The following is a 23,458-nucleotide window of genomic DNA, read 5'->3' as shown; positions in this document are numbered from 1 at the left end:
ATCAATTCATTTAGATTTACATTTAACATTTACATTTAGATTTAACATTTATACATAACATTTAACATTTAGTTTTATATTTAACATTTACATTTATATTTAACATTTATATATAACATTTAACATTTACATTTAACATTTATTATTTAATAACTTTGTGTTACTGCCAAACATTGTACTTGGAAAAGTTCTTGTAAGTTGTTGTATTTACATGATTTTGTCTCTAAATGTTTGACTTCTACCCAAGTAAAAGTAATAATGCTCTGTTTTTAGTAAAACACCTGCATTTAGAATATGCATCATGTGATTATTTTATCATTGATTTATTGATTTATACGCTAAAGGTGGCAGCTACAAAGTGGGACTAACTTTCTTTACTTTAGAATGAATATGGGAGCGAGACCGTTTAATCTGTACCGCTCAAGAGTCTCCTCAGTACAAACTGGTTATCAGATTAAGTTCTCCGTAAGCCGAGTTGCTCTTTTCCACTTGATCAGGTTTGTTTTGTTTATCACTCTATGAAAGGGACCTTATCAGCAATCCCCTTTTATAAACATATCATGCTGGATATAGTTCATTTGAACCTTTTGCCTTCTCTTACAAAGCAGTCCCTGTAATGAACCTCTGGGACTTATGTGACGTCATCATTCACCTATTAAAAAGATAATGTTGGAAGTTTTTATAAAAGCTACATCATCACCCAAGTCCTCAAAAGGAAAAATTCAACTCTCTGAATTTTGCTATGTGAAAACATTTACTGCGGATACTTTAAGGTCACTTTTCATTTTCGCGTTGATTTGTATTAAACATTTCAATAAAGTATAAGCTGTCATCCCCACCAGGTTTTATACACAATCACGTCACTGTTTTCTCCTTCCGGGAGACCATAGCTGTTGTTGTTTTTTGACCGGTCGGGCTGCCACTGACACGGCTTCGCCTCTAGAGGGAGTCCCGAGGCCCTGGAAGAAGGACGAGGAGATCTGCGTCCACCGTCACCGCGGCTTCCGTTAAGCGGCACCGAGCGGGAGGTTGATTTCAAAATAAAAGCCGAAAGAATCAAGGCTCAACACAACATGAGCAACGCAGAAGTCCGAAAACGTGAGGAATTACACCACAGGGACTACTATTTTACTGATTGAAAAACATGGACAAAAAATAGAACTAGGGTACATATAAATAAACGAACAACACGCAATGTCTAATCTGTTTATTAAACAACAATATTTTCACTAACCACAAAACTAACATTGCTGACAAAAACACTTATTTCCATTCGACAGGCATTTGTGTGGGCATCTAGGTGCTCAAAAAACATTTTGAATGAAACAATATGTACTGTTTAACCACTTAATAATAATACATTTTTAATAATTCTCTCCATCTTTTCTCTTATTCCAAGACGTTTTTGTGTTTGTTGCTGGTTGTATTCATACCTTTATATTAAAACATGAAAGTATTTTCATTTCTCCTACCACCGCTGGTTTTATGTGTTTTAACCTGAAAAACCTCCGCCGGAAGCACGTCGCTCTGACTCCCCCAGTCTTGACGGTGGCGCTCGGAGCCGAGAGGGTCAGGGGGAGGAGAGGAAAGGGAGTGGAGAGAAGACGGCAGGACGAGATCCAGCACGGGGGTGACCAATTTCACCGGAACCATCCTTCAGACCGCCCGGCTCCATTAGACCGACCTCCCGCCCCCGCCCCCCTCCCCTACAACCCCTCATCACCACCACCCCCCCCCCCTCCCTCCCTCCCTCCCTCCCCTCCTGCTCCGACCGACCAGCACGCCGAGTCGCATCGTCCCGTCCGAACGGAATAGAAAGGAGGAGATGATCGCGGTGAGTCCCGTGCCTCTCTGTTTCTCTGCAGGTCGACGCGTATTGTAATGTCCTCCTGTCACTCAAACGGCCCCGACGCCGTCGCACTGGCGCGCGCGGACACCTCTCCGTCAGCACGTCGTGTCCGCCAGGATGACACGGCTGGCAACAGTTGCTGCGAGGCCTCACACACTGCTGCTGCTGCTGGAGGAGGAGGAGGTGGATACACCGTCGCTAAATGTTTTCCACTGGCGACCAGCAGCGACGTATCTCCGAGCGTGCCCGCTTGTGTGTGTGCGTGTGTGTGTGTGTGTTGATGAGCTGCATCACTGTGTGTCTCATTACAGCTGACAGCCCTGCTGGGGTGTCGATCAGCTGCATCCAGAAGCTGGAGCCTCCTGCAGGTCGCATCTGGTGCGGATTTTTTCATGACATAACTTTTCATTTAAACTGCCCTACTAACACCAGCACCTGGTGTGTGTGTGTGGGGGGGGGGGGGTAGATTTACCCCCGGCCCCCCTCCTCACCAGTCCAGGGACTGATGCTGAGGAATGTGCAGCAGCAGTAACGCGTTCAGATCCGTTTATTTACACCAGACCCATTTTCTCGATTCACTCCCCCCGCGAGCTGCTGCTGCTGCTGCTGTTTTGCTGCAGACCGGAGGTGCAAATCGCTGACGGAGGCGCGTGCGTGTGTCCGAAAACGGTCACTCCGGACACAACGGACTGGTTTTATGGTCCCCGTTATGGTTGTCACATAGGCCACGGTGTTACGTAACGCGGAGCCTACGCTGTTTGAATGCGGCGCCTCACGCACGCACGCACGCACATACAGACACACGCACAGGCCTGCCTGTGCACGGCATTCAGGATCGCGAAACATATCGTCTGCAAGGAGAAAATAAAGCCCACCTTGATTTCCCCTCATTCTGTTCTCGCATCTGGACGCAGAGACGCACGAGGCGGCGACAAGACTCACGAGGACGGACCCGTTAATGCGCGTTGTTTGTGACTGTAACGACAGTGTCTGGGTTGGTGATGTCCCCTAGGAATAGTCGGTCACCCCTCCCCTCCATTCTCCACTTCCCCTCCCGTCTTCTCTCTGCTAACGCTATTGGGGGAGGTAGGGGCAGCATGCAAACACACACACACACACAACAAGCGACTGGCAACACCGCGACGTTTTGCAAACGGGTACAAGCTGGTCGACCTTGTGGGGAGGTGTGCTCGAGTGAGGGAGAGAGAGGGGTGGGGGGTGTTCTCCTTGAATCCTGTCGATCTGCTGCCAGGGAGGAGGGACACGGGGCCTGGACGGTTACGTGCCGGAGTGCGCGCGTGCAGGCGAGACAACACAGCGTGTCCCTCCGGTGGAAACATGCCGATCGATGAGGAGGCTCGGGGTGTCTGGAGGGCCCGGTAAGATCAGCTGGTGGCGGTTGCTGAGGCACTTGTGGACGTTTTAATTCAATCAGGACACTATTCTATGCTCAGAAGTCCCCCCCCACCTCCCCTCCCTCCCCGTGGTTTCCAGGGGCTTGGGTGTGTTCTGTCAGGGCTACAAACACAATGTAGCCTCACGAATGGGACGCACCGTTTAACTTTCTGCTCCCTGGTCCCTACCCAGGCCTCCCTGTTGAGGGCCTCATTGCTGTAGTGTAAACACAATGAATGTCACACACCACCTCACTGGCACTTCTTTACAGTACAACAGCTGACCGCTCTGTCCAAGACGTGATTGGGTAGAAAACTCAATTCGTTCACAGGCGACCCTTTCACACGATACGACGTCATGCACCTTCGTGCTAATGCGATGCGTTGAGGACAGCGGAGGAAAGGCTCGACGCCACGAGGCTCTTGGGTCTTGTTGCGCTGCGCTCTCCATTACGGTCTCGATATTTGTCCTGTCAAGTGTCCTATTGTCCAGAGGCATTCATCCGTATGCATAACTCTCCTTTTATTGTCAATTGTGGAACTAAACAGAGCTGGAAGGAGTCGCTCCCTATCTTCGCCCCAACTGATTCCAAAAGGCTGCAAAAAACAACAACAGGGCCTTCGAGCTATTTTGGGTGCTGTCCTCCCCTTGTCTCTTATTTGGGAAGTAGCTTGATGTCCTGTGAATCTGTCTGTTTATTTATGTGCACTATCTCAAGTGTGTCCGGTTGTCCAGGAAATGAGATCCACTGTGCATTCAACCAACAGTTACGTTTTCTATTTCCTGTCCTGTGGTTGGATAAAGGAGATCTTTTGCCAGGGAGCCTTCGGGAGAGTTAAATGCCGTCGGGCCTCTTCCTAAAACACGGTGACCGGGCACGAAACGACGCGATGCATCTCACCTCGAGAGCCCGAATCTGAGCCGTCATCAAGCATCTATTTATCTCGTTGTACGTGTTTGTTTGTCTTATTTTTTTCTTTCTTTGTTTCTCGCTCTAGGCGCCGCGGAAGCCGTGGAGATAGGCCTGCAAGCAGAGACCGGTCCTCTCATCCACCTCGGCCTCCGGGTCCTGCCCCTGGCCCACAGTCCGGGGCTGCTTGGTGAGGCGACTGGTTCGCCTCCCGACCCCCCCCCACACAGCCCTCCTTGCTACTTCAAAAAAGCAAATTGTCCGCGGGGATAAATGAGTGAACCGGCCGCGGGGGAAAGGGCTGGGACATGTACCAGAACCCCAACAGGTAAATGACCCCCCCTCCCCCTTCTCTCAGGTGGAGGTGGTGTTCCCGTCCTGAACGCTGTCTTCTCTGCTCACACAGAATGTCCTGGTTCAGCGGCTTCCTAGTCGCCAGGGTGGACGACCGCAAGACCGCGTGGGGGGAGCGCAATGGCAAGAAGTCCAAGCGGAAGGGAGGCTCGTCCCTCTGCAACCCGCGTTACATGAGCTGCCTGCGGGACCCGGATGCAATGGAGCCCCCTTCTGGAGCCCCCCTCCATCAGCACCACCGCGGAGGGGTGGCCGGAGCCGCGGGCGGCGGCGGCGGGGGCAACTTCGGCGTCCGCTGCGGCTGGCAGGAGGACCACTACGGCAAAAGGGGAGGGGCTCCCGGGGAAGGGGTGGGGCTGAAATCGGTCGACCTGGGCTTTGAGGACGGAAAGTTGAGGGGAGGGAGGAAAAGGGGATGCAACGGCGGGGACGCGGGGGACGACGGCCCCGGCGGCGCGGCGGGGGCCGGGGTGGTGACGGCGGCGGACTGCTGGCTCAGGGTGGTGCAGGTGTTCCAGTCCAAAAAGTTCCAGTCGCGCAAGCTGGAGCGCCTCTACCAGCGCTACTTCTTCAGGCTGAACCAGAGCTCCCTGACCATGCTCATGGGGGTGCTGGTGATCGTGTGCGGCATCATGCTGACCTTCCACTGTGTCCACGCCGCCCCTCACGTGGCCTACTCGTCAGCCCTGTCGGTGGCGATGGCGCTCTTCATGGCCCTCATGGTGGTGTGCAACCGCAACGGCTTCCACCAGGACTACATGTGGATGGTCAGTTACCTGGTGATCGGCGTCCTGCTGTCCGTGCAGGTGTTTGGCGTGCTCATGGTGGCGCCCAGGAGCGCCTCGGAAGGCATCTGGTGGTCCGTGTTCTTCATCTACATCATCTACACGCTGCTCCCCGTGAGGATGAGAGCGGCTGTGCTGAGCGGCGCGCTGCTGTCCGTCATCCACGTGGTCACAACGTGGCAGATCAATCAGGAAGATGAGTTCCTCTGGAAACAGGTGTGTATCAGGATTTTATCCTACGATATGTTTTTCATATTTAATTGGACAAGTAAAAAGAATCCGGGCTGAGAGGTTTTTGCTGTCCTGTTGTTTGTTTAAACTAGTTTACATAAGCACGCTTTATATTTTGTTTTATTGGATTTTGATTGCGATGCAACAAAAGGACTTTGCTTATGTTGTTGTGTGACTTGATCTGAAAGGGTTTAAGCATTTTACATTTCATCTCCAAGGATCCGGCGTGAAAAAGATCTGGAGCAAACCGCTATAGTTGCAGCTTAAGAATAAGAGGATATTCCCGATGTCTCTTTAAAGGCTCCAGCTGATGCCATATTGGTAGAAAACACTCCACCGGGTCTCTATCTGGTCATTTAGCTGCCAAATCCTTATCTGTGCTCACCAGCTAGTCTCAAGCTTTGTTACACTGTGTGTTTATCATAGTTAAAATCAGCCCACCCCCCCCCTCCCCTGCTGTGGCTGGAAACGGGTCGATGAGAGCTGTGAAACGGAACCAAAACAATTTGTTTTTCTCGGTAAAACGGTGAGCTGAAAAATGGTGAATAGGCTGAGAGGAGCCTCAGAGCGTCACTTACGGCGTTATCAGCTGTGAGCGCGTTGCACACATGTGACGGACACACAATATTGTGTCATGTGTCAGTGATGCAAGGGGGGGGGGGGGGGGCGAGGTTCAAGAAGATGCTTCTACTTAAATGATTACTCCATGAGTGAATTCAGTCCATTTTGATCATCACCTTTTTAAGTCCTCTTTCAAGCAAAAATACCAAACTGCATTGTGTGAAATAAAGGCATTTAAAACCTTTACATTTTTCATTCTAACGGAGCCGGCTTATATCCCTGCGTTGTTTGTGCGTCATGTCGAGGACCCGGGGGCTCGCTGGAGGTCAGCGGGCTGAACGAAGCGCCCGGGACGGACAGCTGTGCGTGTGCGCGTGTAAGTTTGTGTGAGACCGTGCGAGAATACAGCGATATGAAGCGGTATCACTCGGGCCTCTGTGCTTTCACACAGGGGACGCTTTGTACTTTTCTCCAAGGGCGGGGTGAGGAGGAGGAAGGGGGCTGGGTGAGGGGGGAGGGTCACACAGTATGGCGGCCGCTGCTCGCTGTTTTCTCCTTGGGTAAAAGTTATGGAAGACATAAGGGGGGAAAAAAACATTACATGAAAACAATAGGCGGAAACCGGACTTCATCACAAGTCACTGATTATGAACGTCTCTGCTTCAGCGGAACGGCGTGCGTTCTGTACCGTGTGCAGTGTACAGGTCCCTCAGAGGGCGGGCCCGCGTTGTTGCTTGTTGTGGTGCGCCTGGGTTGGGTTGGGGGGGGGTTTGCTCGTGGGAACCCGGTAGCCGCCGTGTACTCTGGCATCGAGGGCGATATGCCGCCATCCATCACGGTGCCGCGCCGCTGTTTGCCGTCATTAAGTGAGCAAACATGTGCGAGATAGCCGCGGGCCCAGAGGTCACCAGCGTACTGTACTGTACATGAAAACCTCTTATCATCAATCACTGTTGCGCGCCTTCGTGCAGGCGTTTCCTCTTTCTCGCATCACTCATTAACCCCACCAGGTTTGCGTTGAGGTTGTTCAAGGGATGAGATGAGGATGACACGGAAAGGGCCTCCGTGGAAACAAAGACGTCCCAACAGAGCGGCTTCATCACCACAAGGTGAAAGACCAGAGAAGGCCGACACACAAATCCAAACATCCGCCAGGAATAGAACCTATAAACGGAACAGCAGTCACAGTAGTTTACTCAATAAAACTTTCCAAAAATACATTGAGCATATTTCCTTGACCAAAACAAAGTGTTGTGCAATAGCAGCAAGGATCTCTTTTCATCCCTTTGCTGGACGTTTGTTCGTCCGTCTTTCCCATTCTTGTGAACGGGATATCTCAGCGACGTCCAGAGGGAATGACTTCAAAACATTTTTTAAATGACGTAACTGAGACCTTTTTTGGACCGACATGGACTCAAGCCGCCACTCGACACCACCGCGGGGCTGTAACTGTAGTGGTTCACGTCACGTGAGGCAACGGTATCTCAGCGGTGTTTAATGTCCTTCTCTCTCTTAAGAGTTCCGGCCTTTAATCCCCTCTCGAAACCCTTTTCAAAGCACACATAGCCCATCTGCTTGTTTCCCAGAGCTCTTGGCGCTGCTCGCCATGTGTGTTTTTACAGCTGCATACAGTAGAATCCAGCGTCTGACTGACCCCGGCTCACTGTAACCCCCCCTCCCCCAAAGATTTATTCTTTATTTTGTTTCAACATATCTGTGATCTTTGGACCCCTCGGCTGAAATAAATAAATAAAGCCTTAACAGTACATAGAAACGCGCACGTCCCACCCATGAACGCGCGCACACACACACACACACTTTGTTAGGATTGTCTCCATTGTCCCGCCTGAAGTGGGATCTTCCGTCCAAAATGAGGGAAGTTTAGTTCACACGCCGCTCCGCTGCAGAAACGTGGCCGCGCATTCTTCACCGCGGCGCTTATCTGCCGCGCCGCGTTGATGTCGTGCACGCGCTCAAAGTGGTCAAAGTGGAGTGGATCCTAAAAATACCACGGCCCTTTGGCGTTTCTGCTGTTGCGTCACAGACTAACGCTGTATATTCACAGATACCCCAATGATTTATTTATCTTTTTCTGCTGCGGGCTAATGAAGCGAACGCTAATGCATTTTTTGGGACGGATCTTTGATCTTGAACCACAGCAGAGATGGAAAAACACACACACACACACAAAGGAGCACAGACCACAAATCAGTCTCCTCGTGAACTCTGGCTCGGGGAACAGTCAATATGTTTCGCAAGTCTCTCGCTAAGTTATTTTGCTTTTTGTTTACTCAGTAGATAAGATAAGGGAAATGGCGATTAAATACCAACGCGTCTTTGTGAACGCGCATTTGTGTTTGACGCGGCGGAAGCATTTTAACGAGGATACCTGTCACATGTACCACGATGGGTGCTGACCGACCATGCGCGCGCTCACTCGTACCACCAACCCGTGGACCAATGAGATCGCTTGGAAATGAATTATCAGTTTAGCATCACTTCTGAGATTGATGGGGAATAAACAGCAAGTATCTCCCTCAGTGCTTGTGTTCAGGCGCTCCTCCGGTTGCCATGGAAACAACCACGACTCAAGCAGCCAGCAGGCCCAGTTCAGCCCGCTGGTGCACACAATGGTAACCGGTGCTTCAAGTGAAGGGAAGAAAATCCAGTCAAAATTGATTTTCGCTGTTCATTTTCAGTTTCTGGTAATCCAGCAGCTCAACGACCTGGACGTCGGGGGGAGAGGGGAGCTGGGGGGGGCTTCCTAGACACACAACTATGTGGCCTATGTGGATCACTTAGTGCTTTGTTTTCCTCCCCCCTGCCGTCAAAATGAGACGGGGGTCCGTAATTAAACATGGCGATGACAGAGCAGTGGAGTGGTGCTGGGGAGTCTGGATGTTGCCAGTGAGGTTATGGTCCAGGGAAGCTTATCTCTGATCAGCTCGCTGTAATCATCCCCGTTGTCTTATGAAGGAAGCTCTCTTCGGCTCGAGTTAGTTGTACGGCTTTATTTTCCTGGCAAAGATAGTAGATTTTGATTGGTCATTTCCTCCAATGCAGCCGTAGCTGCTCTGAGAGGCTTTTTGTCGAATCACAGCAGTCATCCCTAAACCTGCTGTCTGTCCGCAGCACGTAAGGCCCGGTCTCACCGCGGGGGTCCTGTTCCTTCCAGAAAAAACGTGTTGATTTCGTGAAAAAAAAAAAAACGGTTTTCCCTCTCTTTCTTTCATGCAGATTTTGGGCCGCTTCCTGCAACTACAATGCCAGAATAGTTTTAATAGTCACACTCTCTCCACAGAAGTCACACCCGCTCGGTTCACAGCAGAAATGTTTCTGCTGTGTAGTTTTCGGTGTCGAGACCAACAGCATGTTTACAGAAACACGGCCGAGGGGAAAGGAGTTTGAAAACTGGCTTTACAGCTTCAAGTCATTGCTGCGGACAAGGATTAGCATTATTTCCAGAGAACCCCCCATGTGTCTATAGCGGGCAGAAAAATCAGCAAATGTTTCTGTTTGGGGAAAATCTTTTTGTCATTCAAAAATTGTGACTGACTTTCTGAATAAATGACTCTTGGGAGAGCAGAAAACAATTGCTGAATATTTTCTCCATTTCCAGGAACAGATTTTCTGGGTCTGCAATAAGTGAAATTGAAGGATAAAGGTTCTGAAGTCAGTATTTACTCCTAACCGCACGATAGTTGGTTGTCGGCGTTGAGTGTGAAAAGTATGACTTATAGATGAAACTATATACACAATACTCCTTAAATCTTCAAAGAGGGCGTTTGGGACACAGATCTAAGCTTTCTTGTTTAGTCTTTAGAAATAAGGGTGTGTGGACAGAACTTTGTCCCAAATCTTTCTGTGATACATGCATCCGTGATATTAAAGTCAACATGTCCTCCCAAACTTTCCCTCCCCTGGGTGCATGTACGTGGAGTTTTGTTTCCACACAAATGGTTTGATCGCGGCGCGTACCCCCCCCCCCCCCCCCCCCAGCCCCCACCAGCCCCCCTCAGTAGACCCAGCGGGAGGGGCTCCACTCTTTATCTGCTCGCGTGGTTCTGGTCCTTTCAGATAAGGGCCCTGCGAGCCGTGTGCTGAGTACACAAACGCAGCAGCTGCCCGTCCGCCGCACACACACACACACACACACACACAGACTCCAAATAAATTAAATGAAAGAATATGGAAATAAATACCCAATGCTCTCGAGGGAAGATAAGGGCCAACCTACAGGGGGGGGGGACTCATGTTTTGTCACGAGCGAAGCGCCGTCATTGTGTTTCGGGGTGCTGGAGTGTGTTTTACTGAGCCTGATCCAACACAGATGTTCCAAGGAGTTCCAGATGCTCCTCAAAGGCCGATGACCTCTGACTTAGTACTCACTTACTTACTTACTTACTTACTCCCTTCCCTTACCTCCTCGGCTGCACCCTCCCTGAACCTGGGCGGAGGCCTGCAGGTCTTTGGCGGGAGGCTGTGGAATGTGGGTGATAGTTGCTAAGTGAAAGCAGCGCTGCCATCTCCGATAATTCACAGTCACCGTGGGTGTGAGTCTCGGGCCAACACCAAGCGCAACCTCTTTTTAAATGTATTCTTTTTTCTTTTTTTTTTTAACAACATTGATATTCAAATAAAATCATCATCACATCTCCATCTTCGCTGGCTTCAAAACGAGCTCCTTAACGGGAATTTTCCCCGCATACAAATGATAACAAAAAGCTTCGTTTTGGTCAACCTTCCTCGACCCCCACTAATTCTGCGCATTAGCGCGCGTGTCCACAGCGGCACACCTGCGAGCTGCGAGCTGGGCGTCGGCCCGAGTGTTGATAAATGGTATGGCGAGCAGGATGAGGGGATTAAAGAGGAGGTCGGGTCACCCGCTGCCGTGTGAACGGTGTGATTCAGGGTGTTTGGTTTGTGATGGCGTCGCTCGTGAGTGCAGACTGCTAGTCACATCCTGCTGTCTGTTTTCGGAGAGGCTTGTTTAATTACTTCATCGCACAGACGGACTATATTTTCTTTCTTTCTATGGCTCTATTATTTTCACGCTGTCCCCTTTTTAAACTGTAATAGATTTTTATTGAAGAGATTTTGTCTGTCTCTGAGCGGTTGCCCGCCACGGCTAAAATTTTCAAATAAAAACTAAAAACCCGATGCAATGAGAGGGAACCACTACGGTCTCTTTCATACTCACATGCCGTTGTCTGCGCTCAACTAATCGATTATAGCTTTTCCAATGACCTTATTCGGGTACATTAGGAAGCTGTAGAATGTCCGCTGGTCCACACTCTGTCACGTTGCTCCCTCCCTCCCTGAAGGACACTCTTTCCCAGTGCGATGGCCTTAAAAGTCAATGTTTACAGAGAGGCTGTCAGGACCAGAGACTTCCTGCTGGACCAAATGGCTGCTGCGCTAAATCCATCACAAAGGAGCAGAAAAATGATCAATAAAGCTTCTGCGCGTTCTATTAGCGATCCTCACACAGTGAGAGGGGGGTCTTCAGAGGGGGGGGTCACTAGTGGAGTAGTGATGGTCTGCAGAGACCTTACCAATGAAGGGCAGGTGGACTTCTTTGCTTACACATCTGTATCGTCTCCTCCCAACAAAAAGTAGCCTGAGTGAAGTGCACACATTCATGGTCCCCAGATGATGAACCGTACTGACTTTTTCCTCATTTCTCTGGCTTACGTCTAATTCCATCCATCTAATTCATTCCATCAGCTTGAGATGCATTGTGTGTTTTGTGGTGACTTACAGGAGATCAATATGATGGAGAAGAACAGAATGTCAGGATTTTGGTTGTGTTTACTCATTTCTTCAGGTCAAGTTTTAAAAACCTGCAGTATGTTAAACTCAGTATATCTTTTATTATGAAAACAATTACCAACCCTTCAACACCGACACGTGGCATCTTTGTAAACCTCATGATAATCTAATTTAATGTAAATATTTCACAAGCGGCGGCCTAAGTGTCAGGGTCAAATTTGTTTGACCAAGCAATATCTAATGTACTTCATTGTGGAGGTAGTCATTTATTCAGCCAGGCATCCATGTATGTTGATGATTTATTGATTCCGCCTGCACATCCTCCATAAGCTGTCAGAGGGGCTTTTCGTGTGGAGAATAATACATTTTTAATCTTGTTTTTGTTGTTGTTCCTGCCCGGTCTAGATCAGGGCATCTTGCATAATGCCATTTTGATATCCCGGGATTAGTCTGAGGTCGTCTACACACACACACACACACACACACACACACACACACGTAACGCACATCGCAACGCACATCGTAACGCACAGCGGCTTCACCGTCACGGGACACTGAGTTTGACCCCAGCTGACAAAAAGTTACAGTAGCTGCAGCGCTAAAGCTTGAGTCCTATGACGACACACACACACACACACGCAGAATGATGGGAGGCCTTCACCTACAAACACACACACACACGCATCCCGCTGCAGGCTTCACTTTTCTCATGGCTGTTTTTGCTTTATCAGTGAGAGTAATGTAAACAGAGCTGAGCGCTTTGAGCCATCTGCCTAATGTCACTGTGGCCCATATCTGTCTCTGTCTCTCTCTGTCTCTCTCTCTCTCTCTCCTCCTGCTCACATCGTTGGTTTCCTTCCTCATCCTGCTCCTTTCCCACTCATTTCCTTTCTCAACAGCTGTCCATCTTTCATTTTCATCTGCGTCGTCTTGTCTGTTTTCAGCCTCGCTTGCGCCCCTGGTTTATTTTCTTGATGCGCGCTCATCGTCTTTTCCTATTCTCATTATTGCTTTTGCCCGTCGCTGTATATTTCCATTGTACGATGGACTGGGCGATAACTTGACCCTGATTGGCTGCCGGTTAACCATTAAATCCTGATAATGGACGTCTAAGTACTTCAGGTTAAACTCCCTGTTGTTGTGAAATAATGCAGTGCTCGTTGCCTCTCATTAGATTGTGAAGATGATAATGGCTAACTGGTGTTGTTGAACATACTGTCAAAAGACGTTCACTCAAGTCTCAACCGAACACAGTGATGTTGACTTCAACCACAGAAGCAACTACCTGAGAACTTTTCTCCAGTCGCATTATTGGGGATAAAAGAAGAAACATTTTTTCTGCTCCAATACTTTTCTTTATTCAGGAGGTTTTACTTTGTTTGCATTTATTTAGAATAAAAAATAATAAGACACCTTTATGATTCACCGTAGAGATGTTTCGCTTGATGATCGTCACAATGAGTCTGTTCTCATGGCACCTTTCACCCGAATAGGCTTTATTTGATTTCCCCGCACAACGGCTTTTAAGATTATTGGGAGAATAAAATATGAACCTACAATTCTGATAGTCATTGTGACTCATAGTAACATTACAGAACCTCTCTGGTTTTAGAGTGTTTCCCCACTCACACAGGAGATTGATTATTGAGTATTGATCATGAATCTTTGTTTCTGTTCGGCTGATTAGCTTTTGGGCTTCAGTCTGTTGCACCATCGATGTAATAATCGGGTATCGTGACTTCAATAGATTACAAAGATGTGTGTGCAGCAACGACGACTTGAACTGGTTTGTTTCAAAGAATGTGAATATTACATATTTACAGAAAGCTATGGTAAATATATTTGAATAAACATAATACTTGTGTTTTTTGTAGCGCTTTTCTAGGTACCCAAAATCACTTTATAATGACAGACAAGAAACCAGACAAAAAAGAAATGGAATGAACAGATAAAAGAAACAGACCGAACACTAAAATAAAAATAAAAATACATACAAAAATAGAGCTTCTGTTTCTTGAGCTGAATTGAATATATATATATATATATATATCATTTTGTAATCTTTTCTACGTGGTTTAAATGCCTTTTAGAGTCCCAACAACAAAGCCACTGTATATTTTGAATGTGTCACGTGGACGCACTGCATATGAACACACATAACACCCCCCCCCCCTCCTCAATATGTCCTTCATGAAACATATTTCTGACCTAAGTATCGGCCACTGTACGATGTGTGCGATGCAGTCACCTTGTTCTTTCACAAATGTCAATCTTTTTCCCGCCGCATCCTCCTTTCTTCCTCCTATCTGAAGCTCGACCACCTGTTCCCTCTCTCGTCCCTCGCAGGTAAGCGCCAACGTCCTGATCTTCCTGTGCACCAACATCATCGGCATCTGTACCCACTACCCTGCGGAGGTGTCCCAGAGACAGGCCTTCCAGGAGACCAGAGGGTACATCCAGGCCAGGCTACACCTGCAGAGAGAGAATCAACAGCAGGTGGGTCTGCACACACATGCGGATTTGGGATCTCATTGGCCCGGAGTGTAAGGTAATTCAAAGTAAATCTTAGCTGTCACTTCATTGTTATATTCGCCCTCACATTGGAGGCAACTACTGTTTTAGCTCTTCATAAAATGTTCGGCCATTTTTCAGATGATTTGTTTCTGCAGAAAAAATGTCAGGAATTGAGCACAAGATGTCAGAAAGTCTTGCGAGTTTAAGTTGATTCATTCTAAAATGCATGAATTAAGTAGCGAGTCTAGCAATCAGTAAAGCTAGAAAAGACCCACAATGCAATGCGCTCTGCAGGACCATCAGTTATCTCCCTTCAAAAATAAGTCTAATGTGGATAAACAAATGTCTATCCTCACCAACAAATGTCCTCTTATATTTCTCTACGGAGTAATGATGCCATAAAAGTACTCCTTTATTCCAAATTTAAATAAAAAAAAGTCAAAGCATAACAACTTTCACTGGAATAATTTGATTCTGAGGCTGAGTCAGCGGTGATTTGATTAACATTAAATACCATCAATAGCTGGTTAGAGTCAAAAATTAAGTCCATTAAGTCTCATGGAATTAATTATTCTTAAACTTAAGGGATGAAGCTTTTGTTAATGTCAACAATCAATGATGTATTTGTCTCTTTCTGACTTCTCCAATAAACTAAATGTATAATATCCAAATAAGCAACATTAAAATGACCTTTCCTGAGTAAAAATACAACTTTAAAGCATCGACTCGTCTGCCGTCCTGATTCCTGGGTGAATCACGACAGATTTTCCTCTGAGAAACATCTTCCATGATCTCACCCTACATCACAATATCATTAAATGTGTTATTGTTTTGATTGAATCAGGGTTTCATGTAATCCTAAAACTGTTGCCTTGTTATTCAAACTACACACACACACCCATGAGGCATGCACATAAACGATAATATTGTGAATGACACAATCTGGATTTAGTTTTTTTTTTTTTGTGTGTGTGTGTGTGTGTGTGTGTGTGTGTGTGTTTTTCCAGGAACGTCTGTTGCTTTCAGTGTTGCCAAGGCACGTTGCCATGGAGATGAAGGCTGACATCAATGCCAAGAAGGAAGACATGATGTTCCACAAAATCTATATCCAGAAACACGACAACGTCAGGTCAGCCCGCTGCGATGTACAGCGAATTTAACCATCTAACAAACATTCTCTGTATCGATTGGGTCACTTCTGTGGGGTCTTGGTCAAAACATCCCCCCCCAAATAAAATCCCCCCCCCCCCCTCCCGCGAATTCTTCGCGAGAATGATTCACGACACACTCGCACACGCAACACAAAAACACTCAGTAACGTGTGCGCGCTCACAGAGTCATGAGAGGGGAGAGTGGTTTGGCAGAGTGGAGGCTAATTAACACTAGTGAGGGAATACTTAATCACCAGCAGCCGAGATCAGATAATCCCCAAAGATGGAGAGCTTCGGCACACATTCAATTACACTACTGAGCAAACACACTCTGCCCCCCTGAGACACGCACACACATAACACAACGCATCTCCTTCAGAAGAATTTAAGGTCACACTTCCTGCCTCTGTCAAGGTCAGCAGCCCTGGTAGTTACACATCGTCCCTTTTCGAATGGGGGGGGGGGGGGGGGGGGGGCGCTTTTGCCGGGAACTAACGTGTGTCCCTTTGTTTTTGTTTTGTCATCCTCAGCATTCTGTTTGCGGACATCGAGGGTTTCACCAGCCTGGCGTCTCAGTGCACGGCGCAGGAGCTGGTCATGACCCTCAACGAACTCTTCGCCCGCTTCGACAAGCTGGCGTCGGTGAGGGTCCACGGCGGCCTTTGTGTGTCCGCTCTGGGTTTGACAATTTCAGGGGGGGGGGGGGCGAGCTTTTTAAGAGACCCTCGCCGCAGTTAAACAACAGCAACAACATTGTCGTCATCCTTCCCCCTTTTCCCCCCCTTTTTCCTCAGGAGAACCACTGCCTGCGTATTAAGATTCTTGGTGATTGTTACTACTGTGTGTCCGGGCTGCCGGAGCCCCGGGCCGACCACGCCCACTGCTGCGTGGAGATGGGCGTCGACATGATCGAGGCAATCTCGTGAGTAAAGAGAGTGCTGTTTTTTTTTGTTTTGGTAGGTTTTTTGTTTTGTTTTTGTTTTTGACACTGACCCTGCAGGGCCGTGTTTCCGCAGGCTGGTGCGCGAGGTGACTGGGGTCAATGTCAACATGCGCGTGGGGATCCACAGCGGGCGCGTGCACTGCGGCGTGCTGGGGCTCCGGAAGTGGCAGTTTGACGTGTGGTCGAACGACGTCACGCTGGCCAATCACATGGAGGCGGGGGGCAAAGCAGGGTGAGGGGGGGAAACGAGCATCAGTGTCTACAAAGGGGGGCTTTTGAAATCATTATTAGCGATAAAGTTGGTAGGTGGGTTCAGTCAAGATACTGTTACTAATTCATTAGTAAATACACAGATCTAGGTAAGGTAATCGCAGAGGGCTTCAAAGGCAATGTGTGCGGCCTGACATATGAATCCCACGTCTTTCTGTAGGCGGATCCACATTACCAAAGCCACCTTGCAGTATCTTAACGGAGACTATGAGGTGGAACCGGGCTTCGGAGGGGAGAGAAATGCGTACCTGAAGGACAACAGCATCGAGACCTTCTTGGTTCTCGGCTGCAGCGAGAAACGGGTCAGTGAATAAATAAATACAAGATAGGGGCTTTAATACAATTGATATTACATTTACATTTCACGTATTTGTAATTGCTTTCAAATGTTATTGTTTGCATTTATTTTCAATTGCCATCCTTGTATTCTATTTGAATCACAATTTTTATATATATATTTATATATATATTCTTACTTTTTTTTTAAATGAGCAGAAGGAGGAGAAGGCCACGATGGCTCGGATGCAGCGGACGACGAGAGCCAACTCCAACGAGGGTCTGATGCCCCGCTGGGTCCCGGACAGAACCTTCTCCCGGACCAAAGACTCCAAAGTCTTCAGACAAATGGTTAGGATCCGCACTGTCACGCCGGTGTCTCATTGGAGGAGACACTGCCGTGAGAGACTCACGTTTTGTGTCTTTTATCTTCTTCAGGGCATCGATGAGACCTCCAGTAAAGACAAGTGAGTGCTGCTGCTGCTGCTGCTGTTGTTGTTGTTGTTGTTGTTCCCGAGACTAGCCGCTCGGCTTGATTTCACCGACCACGTTTCTCTTGTTGCAGCCGCTGCGTCCAGGAGGCGATGAACCCGGAGGACGAGGTGGACGAGTTCCTGGGGAGAGCCATCGACGCCCGCAGCATCGACCAGCTGAGGAAAGACCACGTGAAGAAGTTCCTGCTCACCTTCCAGACGTCCAGCCTGGAGAAAAAGGTTCAGTCCTCTGCCCTCATCCCCTTCATGGCAATCCTCGTTAACAATACATACACGCCACAATGTAGCTTCTTACTAATTCAATAAACACGGTAAAATATTCTAAGTAAAGTATTCTAAGTTTCTTTGGTATTTACAATTTTACAATATTTAAGATTTTACAATCTCAATAAATTATTTCCTTACAATAAGGTTTGATAAAAAAAGAATTAATTAATCATATTGAATTAATGCAGAGTGTGATTGTCATGTGTGCTTCTTTGTCTTAAAATAACGAATGTTTAGAGGAATATCTGACTCTTCTTCTGACCTTTTTCCTCTCGCAGTATTCCAAGAAGGTGGACGATCGTTTTGGAGGCTACATTGCGTGTACTCTCCTTGTCTTCTGCTTCATATCCTTCATACAGATCGTTATCTTTCCACAGTGAGTACTTGAACTACTCTATAGCCTTCAGGAATGGACCTTGTGTTTCTGTAGTCGCCTTCACTGCGTGGAGTTTAATTCTTCTGGTTCCGGACTGAGTAAAATAATTATTTCTTCTTGGTTTAGACCATTCTTTTCCCTTTTAATAAACACCTCATGCTTTCCGTGTTCCATAATTTACCGGTACGTAACACGGTCTTCACTTCGCCTGTTTATAACAGCGTCACTGTCTTCTTGCCTTGCAGCACCCCGGTCATGTTGGGAATCTACATCAGTATCTTCGTCATTCTTGCCAACATCCTTTTTATTTGTGCCATATATTCTTGCATCAAGGTAGCCCAGGTTTCCCCCCCCCCACCCACACACACACGCACACACATACACACACACACATGTTCTGCTTTTCAACGTGTATACGGTGCACTCTCCCGTCCTCTCGCAGCTCTTTCCGGCTGCCATGCAGACCGTATCTAAGAAGATCGTGCAGTCCCGCACCAACAGCACCCTGGTCGGAGTATTTACCATCATCCTCGTCTTCATCTCTGCCTTTGTTAACATGGTAGGACGGAGGAGACAGGGCGGAGGGCACACGCATGCTTGCACGTTAAATAGCTCGCTGAAAGTGTGTGCGTGTGTGTGTGTGTGTGTGTCCCTGCAGTTTGCCTGTGACACGGTGGGCTTGGCACAGTGTGTCGCCGAGAAGCTGAACACGTCTGCAGCGCTGGTGACACCCTGTTTGATCCGCAGCCTGAATGTGTCCCCGGACGGGGGTCTGGAGATCTGTCCCAGCAAAGGCCCCTCCTGCCCGTTCCCCGAGGTGAATCCATTGTCACGTCTAACCTTCTTGACACACAAAAAATAAGCGGAGAATGTCCCCCCGGGGACACGCTGTTGATAACGGCTCTTTTGTGGCGGCGCCCTGCAGTACTTCAGCTACAGCGTGCTGCTGACCCTGCTGGCCTGCTCGGTGTTCCTGCAGATCAGCAGCATTGGGAAGCTGGCCCTCATGCTGCTCATCCAGCTTACCTTCCTGCTGCTGGTGGAGTGGCCACAAGTAGCACTGTTCGACAACGCAGACCTCTTTGTCACCTCCAATGCCATGTGAGTGCCACAGGCCGGGGAATATAGTGCTAAATATCATGCTAATGTGGGAGGGGGGGTGTTGATGGGTCATTGAAAGCTTTGTCTGATCTGTTCTTTCTTTTTCCTCTTTAGTGATTTAAATGAAACTAGTGCTCAATGGTAAGAATATTTGTTTTTGTTCTTATATAAAGAAATAAATATTATAATGATTTTTCACTTCACACTGTTTTCACATTTTTACTTTCAGGTCCAGTTTCAATGAAAGTACAAACCAGTGGTGAGTGTCAGTACTACGTTGAAGTTTTATGTCCTATTCTGTCACTCTAATTAATGTCCCTGTGTGTGTGTGTGTGTGTGTGTGTGTGTGTGTGTGTGCTTTTGTGTGTGTGTCGCAGCCCGTTCGTTGTGACCAAAGTGTCCCTGAGGGTCATGACTCCCGTGATCCTCACCGTATTCGTCCTCGCGCTGTACCTGCACGCGCAGCAGGTCGAGTCCACCGCGCGCCTCGACTTCCTGTGGAAACTGCAGGTGCGTACAGCGTCCACTCGAGGGCGCCGTCCGGCAGAAGGCGCCTCACAGCCCATTAACGCCTCTAGAACATCTGCAGTCGTTCCTGCGCCTCCTGTTGGTTTTGTTTTGTTTTTTACACACTCTTACGGAGATCCTTCCCTCTCAGGCCACGGAGGAGAAGGAGGAGATGGAGGAACTGCAAGCCTACAATCGCCGCCTCCTCCACAACATTCTGCCCAAGGACGTGGCGGCTCACTTCCTGGCGCGCGAGCGGCGCAACGACGAGCTGTACTACCAGTCCTGCGAGTGCGTGGCCGTCATGTTCGCCTCCATCAGCAATTTCTCTGAGTTCTACGTGGAGCTGGAGGCCAACAACGAGGGGGTGGAGTGCCTCCGGCTGCTCAACGAGATCATCGCCGACTTCGACGAGGTAAAAGCTCGGCGCGGCCCCCGCTCCGGCGGGGCAGGGGGTGGGGGCTCAGAAAACCCGATCACGGGCCCCGTTTCCTGTCTTACCAGATCATCAGCGAAGACAAGTACAGGCAGCTGGAGAAGATCAAGACCATCGGCTCCACCTACATGGCCGCGTCCGGCCTCAACGACTCCACCTACGACCGGGAGGGCCGCTCGCACATCGTGGCGCTGGCCGACTACGCCATGAGGCTGAGGGAGCAGATGAAGTACATCAACGAGCATTCCTTCAACAACTTCCAGATGAAGATAGGTGATAACGGGGGTGGGAGACGTCGCAGCAGCAGCAGCAGCTGCAGCAGCAGCAGCTTCGCTGACGCAGTCCCTGTCTTTCGATTGACAGGTCTGAACATCGGACCGGTGGTGGCCGGGGTCATCGGCGCGCGGAAGCCTCAGTACGACATCTGGGGCAACACGGTCAACGTGGCCAGTCGAATGGACAGCACCGGCGTGCCCGACTGCATCCAGGTAGTAGTCGAGGAGCAGGCTGTTCACGTTCAGACCGAAGTGAAGGCCGGGGCGTGAGATGCAGTGTGCTATGTCATTGATAAATGTCCCAATAAGAATTAGTTTGACCTTACACCTGTACAATGTCTTACGATGGAACACGGCGAGTAGCCGTATCACTTTGTCGAAGGTGATCTGTGCTTCTTAATGAGATGCCATGACCTCATTGCCCGAAACATGTGATTCAATTAACGCCTCTATGACAGAGTCGACAAGAGAATGTTACAGGCATAATTTAAGGCTGGTTCGATCCTTGTTGCCCAATATTAATCATCCCAAATTAGCCCGATAGGGGCTTTACAACGGCTGCAACAAACCGCTTCTGTCCTCAGCCCCTCGCCTCCCCCGCTTCAAAAACGCTTCAAAGAGGCTTCAGGGACAGGCGCGCAAAGATATTAAGACAAAATGATATAAGCCAAAGTTCCAGCACAGATGATCGTTGTACGGGGAGTGCAGGAATTGCATGAAGTGGTCCCTACCACTAATTGAGCTTTTCACAACCTTGATAATAATAAAAATATGTATTATTTCTGTTATACATGCAAATATTGACCAGAAAATCTTTAAATCAAGATTTTACTGTAATTATTTTTGGAACAAAGCTCACCTTTGTACCTTCAGGAGAGAAAGAAATCGCCCACCGTCTAATCCGGATTGAAGCTGACGCACTTATTGAATTAGATTGAATGGCGCGTTCCTTCGTTTTCCACCTGCTTAACGCTCCGCGCCCCTCGTGGCGTTGTGCTCCCAGGTGACCACGGACCTCTACCAGGTGCTCGCCAACAAAGGCTACGTGCTGGAGTACCGGGGCGTGGTCAAGGTCAAAGGCAAAGGGGAGATGACCACCTACTTCCTCAACGATGGACCGCCCAGCAGTTAGCAGAGGGGGGAGGCGGCCATGCTGGGAGCATCCTCCCCTCCACCACCACCACCACCCCCCACCCCTCCAGGTCAGAGACACGGCCCCAACTGAGCGAGGACTCGCAGCGCGAGACCCGTCGGCGTCACTTAAAGGACTTAGGAAGACTTGAAGGCGATATGGAATGAAGGCGTGTCCATGATGAGAAGGACGTCCTGGTGAGAGGACGTCCTGATGAGAAGGACGTCCTGATGAGAAGGACGTCCTGGTGAGAAGAACCTGTGTTTGTCCTCATGTCCGGCCTCCCTCTCAGGCTCCTTGAAAGATGCAAAGTCTGTTTATTTAAAACAACGCCTTTTAGCCTCTGAGAAGATCACCGCTGTACATACGGCTGCTTTTTATTTTTACTTTTTCTTTTCTTCGGGTACATTTCTTTTTGTTTTTACGACACACGAATTACGAACAGGTACTCATCATGCTTTTGTTTCAGAATTATTTATTTATATCTCGATGTTTTGTGCAAAAGGTCCTTTATGAAAAAGTGTGAAAACATACGGGCACAAATATCTGGTTTATTACACGTCAGAAGTGTGTAATATTTGTGTGGGTATGACTATATCTATAAACTGAGAAGGAATATATTGACCAAAGACTAAAGTATTTACTGAAAGCAAAGCAAGACATGTATTATATGTCGTCGCTAAAGTCAGCAATGATCACCTCCTCCGTTTTTTTGGGGGCAGAGACCTAACCCCCCCCCCCCCTCTCATCTTTTGGGCCAACAGGTGTTTTCATAAGAATATACACAATTCTTTCTTTATTTTCTCTGCCATTCAGGCAGCAGGGAGATGATAACTTTAACTTTTGAAATTGTGACATCGCCCCCGAACCTCTTTAACGAAATGACTTCAGACGACTTAAGGATGTTTACTGGAAGGTGAAATCTCTCTATTTTGTGAAGAGCAGAAGCCGCGATCAGGATCGTCGCGCCGCGTTGCTTCCTTGCAGCTGGTTTCAGCTCCTCACATCGCGTCCTCGCTGCTCCTTCGATTTTCAAAGTTTTTTTCTTTTTTTTGGTGCACATGGAAATGAAGGAACTTAAAATCAGAGCCATCGGGGGGGAGGGGGGAGGGGGGAGGGGGGGGGGGCCTCAGATGTCAATGCAGTAGTACCACACACCCTGATTCTTCTATGAAGAAGAAATAGATGAAGGAAAGAAATATATATATATTGACTGAATACTGTGCTTTGTCATCCTGAAGGGGCGTAACTATTTTCACTGTGAGGTTTTTAAGGTACAACAAAAAACTGCTTTCTTGCCAAACATAACCTGCTTTGAAGCATGTCTGATTGTGATATCTTCTCATTGCGTTTGTTGGTTTTTAATGTTTTTAACTCCTTCTGTATCCATCATTTGTATATTAATAATGTTGTTGTTGTTATTATTACTTATTATTACAAGGCTTCTGATTAATTATTATGCTTATTATTTTGATTCCATCCCGACGAGAAGGATCAAAGACCAACGAGCTTTCTCCTTAAATGCCAGTTGTGAAGCTCAAGCTCCCTGGTATGGCAGTATTTCCACCTGCGACAGGTGTGATCGTGCATAAAAAAAATGTAACTTTATTTGTGCCACTTCTGCAGTATTGTGATTCTCAGCCGGGCTTCTAGGTCAACCGCATACCCCCCTCCCACGTGAAGACGACGGGATTAACAAACACGTATATTTATTGTATTCCCCCCCCCCCCCCCCCCCCAAGACACACACACTCAGTCCTAATTAAGTACTAATAACTAAGTTGAATTGCCTTAAGTTGGCAGAGTATCACTCTATGTTCTGACGGAGGAGAAGAAGGGGATGAGGGCTCGTTGAGAAC

The 23,458-nt window shown here is 48.1% G+C and overlaps 1 protein-coding gene across 2 annotated transcripts; it reads left to right on the top strand.

The window, feature by feature from the left end:
* The first annotated feature begins 1,728 nt into the window (after positions 1-1,728).
* Positions 1,729-22,708, top strand: LOC119223640 (adenylate cyclase type 6-like). 2 transcript variants are annotated; one of them, XM_037481020.2, is made up of 24 exons: positions 1,729-1,834; positions 4,243-4,482; positions 4,561-5,509; positions 14,204-14,353; positions 15,379-15,500; positions 16,053-16,164; positions 16,317-16,444; positions 16,539-16,697; positions 16,896-17,037; positions 17,231-17,362; positions 17,450-17,478; positions 17,577-17,724; positions 18,051-18,148; positions 18,394-18,481; positions 18,591-18,707; positions 18,807-18,965; positions 19,074-19,249; positions 19,364-19,390; positions 19,479-19,508; positions 19,627-19,759; positions 19,908-20,171; positions 20,261-20,465; positions 20,556-20,680; positions 21,471-22,708. In XM_037481020.2, exons 2-24 carry the CDS (start codon positions 4,463-4,465, stop codon positions 21,597-21,599), a joined length of 3,642 nt encoding a protein of 1,213 aa, XP_037336917.2. In that variant the 5' UTR covers positions 1,729-1,834; positions 4,243-4,462; the 3' UTR covers positions 21,600-22,708. The 2 variants fall into 2 exon arrangements, with proteins under 2 accessions (XP_037336917.2, XP_037336918.2); XM_037481021.2 differs by lacking the exon at positions 1,729-1,834 and adding an exon at positions 1,876-2,227.
* The last annotated feature ends 750 nt before the right edge of the window (positions 22,709-23,458 follow it).

This window comes from Pungitius pungitius, chromosome 1 (genome assembly GCF_949316345.1).
Source record: "Pungitius pungitius chromosome 1, fPunPun2.1, whole genome shotgun sequence".
Lineage (NCBI taxonomy): Eukaryota > Metazoa > Chordata > Actinopteri > Perciformes > Gasterosteidae > Pungitius > Pungitius pungitius.
This window is presented reverse-complemented; position numbering and strand designations above follow the sequence as displayed.